The 8,384-nt window shown below is 58.4% G+C and overlaps 1 protein-coding gene across 1 annotated transcript in view; it reads right to left on the bottom strand.

Annotated features, from left to right (window-relative positions):
- Positions 1 to 5,503: 5,503 nt before the first annotated feature.
- The window catches only part of ASTL (astacin like metalloendopeptidase), a 9,716-nt gene continuing 6,835 nt past the window's right edge, over positions 5,504 to 8,384 (bottom strand). The window contains exons 7-10 of the mRNA XM_006909479.1: positions 7,455 to 7,536; positions 7,216 to 7,370; positions 6,721 to 6,992; positions 5,504 to 5,620 (exon numbers count right to left, since the gene is read on the bottom strand). Coding sequence (XP_006909541.1) covers positions 5,504 to 5,620; positions 6,721 to 6,992; positions 7,216 to 7,370; positions 7,455 to 7,536 — 626 coding nt within the window. The remainder of the gene's footprint in view (positions 5,621 to 6,720; positions 6,993 to 7,215; positions 7,371 to 7,454; positions 7,537 to 8,384) is intronic.

The following is an 8,384-nucleotide window of genomic DNA, read 5'->3' as shown; positions in this document are numbered from 1 at the left end:
GGTGCCGCGCCAAGGACTGCGGATCGCAGCCTTCCCGCCACCTGCCCCCGCCCCGGCACCCCCACCCCTTTCCCCCCGGCCTCCGTGCGTGGGAGTCCAAGGGGCACCGCATCTGGGGGTCTTCGAGACGCTGCGAAGGATGCTTGCGGGAGAGAAAGGGTCGGTGTGCGCGGGGAGCAGGGACACTGCTTGAGCGCGGGCACGGAGGGGGACCTTTCTTCTGAGGACTGCAGGGCTTGGGCGGAGCCCCTGAGACGAGGACAGTGGTCGCTAGTGGGTCTCTGCTCTCGTCGCCCGAGTCCCAAAAAGAGGGTGGGGGGTGTGTTGGACCCCGGAACACAATAAACCACAGCCACGCCGGCGTCCGAAAAGGAAGAGGCCGAGCGGAGGCGGTGGAGAAGCGGGGAGACTGCCCTGAACCCTGTCCCCAAAAGCGTTCCCGCCCAGACTGGGCTCCGTCGGGCCTGCGGCGCCCGGGGAGGAGCGCGTGGCCGGTGGTGAGCGCCCCCTGCCGCCGCCCGCGGTCCGCGGGGACACCGCGTCCGAGGCGCCCTAAACGCTCCAAGCAGATGGAGCCGGTGAGTGCTCAGAGATTTATGGCTTCAGCTGCCTGTTTCTCCTGCTGCTGCCTCGGTTTCCTCCGTTAAGGGCAAAGAGGTAAGAGGAAAACTGGCTTGGACTCAAATCTCAGCAGAACCGAGACGCAGGCAAGGGTTTGTTTGGGGAGAGGAGGCGCTGGGCAAATTCAACCTCTTGACCAATAGGAAGAGGACGTCCCCAGTGCAGAGCAAGACCTAGTGGGGGGTCAAAGGGGGAATGCGGGTATTAGAGGTTGCGGTGAAGGGCGGAGCTTCCCCTACTCGCTGTCCAGTCCCACTCTTCTTGGGTGGCCGTGAGAAGACGAGTTGGGTAGGATATTTCCCACTAGGCTCACACCCCGCCTGCCCCATCCTGGCCTCAGAGACCTGCGGAGCCATTACTCTCCCTCGGGCACACTGTCCCTACCCATGCCCCCTGTGGCCACCGCCAGCAGGGCCAGCCTAGAAGCGATATTTTGCACTGATTGTGGAGCCTGTCGTGCTATGACCCCAACCTAGAGGCAGGCCTTGAATTTCTCGCGTGCAGCCCCTCATGACACCCTCTGTACAAATGAGCATCAATCCGCCTCAGAACGCGGGACTGTGCCACAGGACCTGCCTCGAGCCAGCGTGCCCACAGGACCTTTCTTCCAAGATGACCTCTCCATCCCCACAGATTGTGGCTCACCTCTCCCAGGCCATACCTCAGACCCCACGGCCACGTGGTAGGGGCAGGGAGGGGTGTTTTCTCCTTGATGCCTGGCTGTCCCTGCCTCCTGCCACCTGACCCAGCCCCTCTGTTAGGTGATAGTGCCCACAGCCAGATGGGTCCAGTGTTGTCTAAGCCAGGTTCCAGAGGGCAGCCAGCCTCTCCTGCCCCTGCAGAGGCAGGTTTTATAGAAACATCCTCCCCACTCACTGGGCTGGGTTGGACACACTGTTGCCAGGGGTGGAGAGGTCTCAGTAACTGCTTCCTTGTGGAAGGACAGAGGGGTGGCCATTGGATCCTGGGGAGCAGCCACTTGAGCAAACTCCTGCCTGTCCCTGGTGGCCCAGACAGGCTTGGAAAAGACCACTCACCCTCTCAACCACACTCAGGCCAGGGTCCAGTGGGTATTGCCCAGATACTGCGGCCAGCGTTGGCCTTTGTATCCGGCCCATTTCCCTTAAAGGGCCAGCCTTCAGGACTCTGCAGGGGCTGAGGCTAGGCTGTTGTACCCCCTCCCCCATCCCTGCTCCCCATCCTGTAAGTCCCCACTGAGGTGTCCTCACTTGGGCCTTCCCTGAAGGAACAGTTCCCAGTCATCCCAGCACCAGGCCCTGCTGGGCAGCAGCCCAGGTGGGGACAGCCAGGGGCAATCTGTAAGCTCACAGGAGGATCTGCCACCACCCCAGACTATGTCACCTGATGCCACCTCCTAGCCCCACCCTCAAATGTGCATGTGGCTTTGTGGCAGTGGGGGCCATTACATAACTGGACTCCCACTCCTCTCTGCAGCTCTCCATCTCCCCATACACCCTGCCTGCTCCAGCCAGCCTCAGCGAATCAGCCTCGGGCCACATCAAGGCTTCCTTCAAGTAGCTCTGCCTTTCCATTGTCATCTCATTCCATCAAAGCTAGCAGAGTTCAGTCCCAGACAACCAGCCAGCAGCAGGAGCTTCTGGGAGCATGCCCAGCCATGTGTGTTGAGAGCGGAGGCAGTGACAGGCACTGGCCTGCCTTCCTGGCTCCACCGGGCTTTGTGTCGGTCCCTAGACAGTCCCTGAGCACCCCCAACTCCAGTCCTCCCCAAGGTTTGCCAGAAGTACCCTCCTTCCCCTTGCTTCTGTGCTTGGCAGGCCCCTACTCTCTCTTCAAGGTCCATTCACCTGTCACCACCCTCTCAGGCAGAAGGAGGTACCCTGTGCTCCAAGTTCCCTGACTCGGTGTACGCAGCTCCACTGTCCCTTCTCTGTACCCAATACCTGGCTGAGATTGCTGAGTGCTGAGGGTCTGTGGCCCAGGTATCACTTGATAATATACCAGGAGCCTTTCTCAGATAGGCAGTGCTCAAATGGAGGGACATCCTTGGAAAGGGGGGCCACAGGGAAAGGTGACCTAGTCCTATCGTCCACAAAGAAGGGAGACAGTTGTCCCATCCCCAGCTGTGAGTGACAAGAGCTGTGCCATCTTAGCTGGAACCCCTGGAGCTACTTCTGCAGGCCTGAGAAGTGGGACTGGCCCCAGGTCCTGCCTTGCCAGGGCTCCAGCAGCTCAGGGCCCACCAGGATGGGGCCCACCAGGATGGGACCCAACAGGGCCTCACCCCCAGGCTATCCTCTGAAGTCCCAGCCATTTGAGTCCCCAGGACCCTTCTTCCTTGACTGCCTTGTATGACCCAACCTGCCCCCTCCCCAGACCCTTGGCGTGCCCTCTAAGTCGGTCATCCTCTCCCTCCACCACACTTGCCTGACAAAACGCCAGCCCTGGTCAGAACTAAATCATCTGTTTTCTGCCTTTGCCCAGCGGCTGCCTTTTCCGGAGCAGAACACTCACTGTATCGACCGGCTTGGCTTTCAACTTATGACCACAAGTCTCCAGACTTTCCTAGAGCTCAGCTCACTCTCTTCAGAATCGGATTGGCTTGCACCGTTCTCCCCCTGCCCCCAAGCTGTGACTTTGCCTCACGCTGAGGAGGAAGGGGCCACTATCAGACAGGAGCTTCCCCACAGGCACCTGCATCTGAGCCCCATCTCAGGCAAGTCCTCTGCCTGAACCTCTGAACCCCAAACCTTCTCATGTCCCCAGGACCCTGCTCCTTCAATTACCCCCTCTCCAGAGGGTAGTCAAGCCTCTCTCTGTAGGGCAGCCCACTCCCTAGGACCCCGTCTGCCCCCACAGCTGCCACCTTCTCCAGCTGTCTCTAATTCCTCACATTCTCCCCTTTACCCTCCACTGAATCTTGTCCTAGTGGGTCAGCCATGGCTTCATACCAAGTGTCCCCATCTTACTCAATTTTTCAGCAATATCATACAGCGGGACACTCCTTGTCCTTGAGACTATCTGCGGCGTCTGCCCCCTCCTCGTAGGGCACCCCTTCTCAGCCTCCTTTTCTTTTCCCCAACTCTAAATTAGTGATTTTCATTGAGTGATTTTTGCCCCTTCCCCTGCAAGGGACATTTGGCCAAGTTTGGAGACATGTTTGACACAACAGGAGGAAGGGAGGTGGCTACTGGCATTTGGTGGGAAGAGGCCCTGATAAGCATCTTACAATGGACAGGACAGCCCCCTACCATCCCAGAGCAAAGAGTTAGCGGGCACAAGTGCTAACAGTGCTGAGATGGGAACCCGGCGCTGTGACGCAGCACCCAGTGCAGCCCTGGGACTCTTTTCTTCTGTACCTGAACTCTTCCCGGTGATTTTGCCTGCCCCTGGCTCCCGCCCGGGTACTGGTGACACCCCAAAGTACTTTCCCGCCCTGAACGCTAGGCTCATTCACCCCACACTCCCTGACCTGCCCATTAGAGGTCTGACAGCCTGTCTTAGCAGGCCCATTCCCCTGAGCCCAGCCCCTCCCCTCTATCAGTGCCCAGCGGCGCCCTCACCCTGCAGCTAGTTGCAGGTGGGGTGGCCTCAACCTCCAAAACATACTCGAAAAGCACTCGCTTCTGCCCAGTTCCACTACCCCCATTGCTCTTGCTTGCACAACTGTAGTGGCTTCCTACTGTTCTCCCTGCCTCTGTCCATTTTCCAGAGCATCCAGAATGACTTTTTAAAATCTCGAATCAGGTCTTGTCACCCGCTCCTTAGAACCCTTCAGCAGCTGGAGAACAAAACCCTCCCTTTCTGGCTGGCCTGGCCCTGCTTGCTCTCCACTTTTTATGCCCCACTTACACTGGCCCAATCCCTCCTGTTCCTGCCTCAGGGCTTTTACACTGACTGTTCTTAGGTAGCCTCCTCCTGTCAGGTCTCACTTGAAATGCCAACACTCCTCCCGTCCCCTGTCATTTGTCAATCCAAGATGCTTTGTCACCTGCCTGTGTTCTGTCCATCCGTCTCCCCACCCCTGAATAAACTCCACGAGAACAGAAACGCTGCCTTGCTCACCGTGCTATTCCCAGTACTTAGAATGGAGCCTACCTGGTACCTAATTCAATAGATGTCTTTGGATGAGTGAATAAATTGATGAGTCCATGTAGCTATGTGGTCAGAGATTAGGGAAAAGACTACAGACCCTGGGATGGGGTAGCTAGCCACCAGGGTTCTGGTTAACACCCAGGGCCACATACATAACATACTTTCACACTGGGGCTCCAGGGCTGGCCCACCAGGGAGGGACAAGATGGGGCATGTGGAACAGGCCTGGGCCAAGCACTAGCCCGGGGAAGGAGCTCTGTAGTGATAGGTGGCTTCATGGGGAAGGACATAACAAAAACAGCCTTGTCCCCGATCACCTACAAAGAGGAAGAGGGAGCAGACTTCCCCTTGCACCAGCAGGCTCAGCCAGCTCCACCTTGCTTGCAAGTCCAAAGCCACATCCTAATGGAGGCAGGTAATGGGAAGTCTGAGGGCTGGGAAGACCTCACAGAGTGCAAAGCATGTCATCTCTTCTGACCTATGTGGCCACCAGGAAATCCCAGCCCAGAGCCAGAGGCTTGGCTCAGCTGCTCAGAGATGGACAGGTCCTGCGGCAGTGGCACTCATTTCTCTGACAGACGAGGGTACTAGGTGTGATGCGTCTATCTCAGGGTTAGTCCAAAGACTACTTGGGAGTAGCCTGGGGGAGCTGACCCCTACCAGGAGCACAGCCAGAGCCCCCACTCACCCCCTCTGAACTCACTCAGGCTCCGTCTTCCACATCTGGGAGGAAGAAGACAGCATTCCCCACCCCCCACTGACCTCCCCTGAAGCTAAGGTGCCTGTTCAATCTTAGAAAATCCTTGGCCTAAGAGAGACTGAAGGTGGAGGCTCCAGCTCCCGTGAGTGTGCCTTCATGTCCCATGATGCCCAGGAGGTTGACAAAAGCCCAGTCCACACTCCTCTGGAAGATGCTTATGACCACCTGAGGGCCCCCCAGGGCAGTCAAGAGGGTCAAGGGTGCTCACCTGTGTGGTAGTCAGCACAGCACTCAATGCCTAGAGCAAGTCCCCAGCTTTATTTCTGGCTTCCCCAAACATCTGAACCCACTGGGATAAGGTGAGGGCTCCTGTTCCCTCCCACTCAGGCTGCAGAACAGTGCCACCAGCACCCCTGGAGAGGTTCTTCACCCCTGAGACAGCCCGCATGGGGGAGGCCAGTCACCGAGAACAAGTGGGCCTTGGTTAGAAGAAGACAAGCAGGGTGATCCCCCAGCCCCACCCCACCTTCCGGGACCTGCCTACTCTGCCCAAGTCCTGGGAGGGGAGAGGGGAACAAGGCTACTGGAAATAGAATGCAAGTGGAGGGGCGCTCAGGGACCTGTGTCCAGGGCCCTCATGAGGTCCCCACTGTGCAGTCCCCGGAGGGCCTCCACCCTGGATGGCACCCTGAGGATGTGAGCCCTCCTGCACTGCAGCAGAGGGGAAGGGTGGAGGCTGTGGATACAGACCAACATTCCCAGGACCAGACATCTGAGACAGGGGGCTGCTGCCAGGGTCCCACCCCCGGGGCTCCCAGCAAGGCCAGGCCCAAGGGTGTGGTGGGGGGGGAGGCAGCACTGTTAGTCCATGCTAGGGGGCCAGGCCTCAGCTACAGGACTTCCGCTGTCTTCAAGGCTAGAACCTTCTTCCTCACCCCTCCAGACCCCTGTCCCTGGAACCCTAAAGAATGTCACCTTCCAGTTCCAGCATCCTCCAGGGCTGAGGCAGACATGAGAGCAGGCAGAGCTAGGCGTCCCCAACAGACCCACCTCCCCTTGACAGGCCTAGAGGGTCCCTCTGTTCCCAGGAGTCCTTGAGGGAACATGGCAGGGAAGAAAGGGGCAGAGGGAGAGGCCTGGGCCTCAGACAGGGACTGGAAGATAGGGGTGTCACCCAGAGGGGCCAAGGATTATGAGACCCAGCTGCTCTGGGCAGAAGGTACCCTCCCCACTTGGGGACAGAAGCCACAGGCTCCATCTCTTGGCATCCCGCTGAAGGGACCCAGAACTGGGTCCTCTGCTTTCAGAGATGGGGCTGAAGGTACAGTGGGCTCTTGGGCCAGCGAGGACTGCTCCAGGGCATGATCAGGAACACCTGCACCAGACCCTGAGCTTGGGGAGGAAGCTGCAGTCTGAAGCTGCCTTGCAGAGGCCTCCACATGGAACTTCTCCAGGGCAGGGGACTCCCACCCCTGTGGGCTCTCCTCAGCCCTGGGGTCAGGGCTCCTGGATTCAGCAGACAACACCTCCAGAAGCCGATGCAGGAGTGGTGGAGAGGCGGGAGGGGGCCTCTTGCCCTGGCCTTGGGCCTGGAACCCTGAAGCAAGAAAGAGGAGGACAGGGCCTAGAATTCCAGCACGAGAGTGTATGCAGCAGGGGGAGAGCAGCGAACTGCTCCCAGGACACAGCAACCCACTCTCGCCCCTGCTGACCTTGCCCTGCTCACCTCAGCAACCTCACCTCCCACCATACTTGCCTCAATACCACCTCAGCACAGGAACCTTCTCCAGGCTCCTCAAATCACCTGGCCTGGCACTCACCTCCCCCACGGGGGCGGGGGCCACTTGGGCTGCAGTCATAAAGCCGGTCAACGCGGGAGATGTCCGAGATGCTCAGGTTCCATCGCTGGCCGATATGGACACTGGGGGCCCAGAGAGGCGTGATGGTGGGCAGCCCGCGCCGGCTGAAGGCAAGCCTGGAACCCAGCAGGTAGGGCCTGAGTCCAGACACAGGGGAGGCTGGCCCAGCAGTGCAACGGGAGGACAAAGAGGGGCCTCACCTCCCATAGTGCATCACCGAGGAGTAGTCATAGGGCACCAACATGTTGCTGCTCCGGGATTTGATGAAGTTGATTTCGAAGCCTAGCTTCATGCACAGGATCTTAGTTATTGTAATGTATCTTATTATCCAAATGTATCCTATTATCAAGCTCTCTCACCTGCACTGTGGCTTGTCCCATGGAGTGAACCAAAATACCAACAACAGCATTATAGATCTAGCTCCAGAGTGTGCTATCTATTACACAGTGTCTGAATTAAGACTTATTGGGAGGACATATCAAAAACAACTTATCTAGTAGTAGGAGAAGGAGAGAGGGGAAGAGTGAGGAGGGGAGGGGAGGGGAGGGGAGGGGACGCCGGGGAACTTATGGCTACCTAAGCAAAGGGTTCCAAAGTTACAGCTAAGTGTAGGGGGCTTCCCCCTGCCCCCACCCGCACCACTATTGGTCCCGGGTCCCCATCTTCTTCATTCCCTCATGCCCCTGCCCTGGGAGGGGTTCAGATCTACACCCTGCACTGCGGAAGCACAGGGACCACGCAGCTGGCCTGCCACCACCTCCTAAGTGTTCTCCCTACCTCTTCCTCTCAAACTGATCTTGTAGAGACCAGTCAGTACAGACTACAGGGTCCACGCAAACTCTCGAGCTCTTGGAGCGACTTGGGCATCCCCTACCGGTGGGATGCAGTGCCTACTCCCCACTTTACCCACCTGCTATCCCCCACATCTGCTGAGGTGAACCTCACTTCTCTGCAACAAGCCTGCCTGCTCTTCCTGCCCCAGGCCAGCATCACCCACTCCCAGGATTGGAGTCTGTACTTCCCTGGTGGCCAAAGCACCCACTACTCCCTGTCACCTGGGTGTTCCAGGCTTGGGAGGGACGAGCTTCCCGTCCCCGACTTCTCTCCTGCCCTTCACAGAGAACCACAGA

This window comes from Pteropus alecto, unplaced genomic scaffold, assembly GCF_000325575.1.
Source record: "Pteropus alecto unplaced genomic scaffold, ASM32557v1 scaffold223, whole genome shotgun sequence".
Taxonomy (NCBI): Eukaryota; Metazoa; Chordata; class Mammalia; order Chiroptera; family Pteropodidae; genus Pteropus; species Pteropus alecto.
This window is presented reverse-complemented; position numbering and strand designations above follow the sequence as displayed.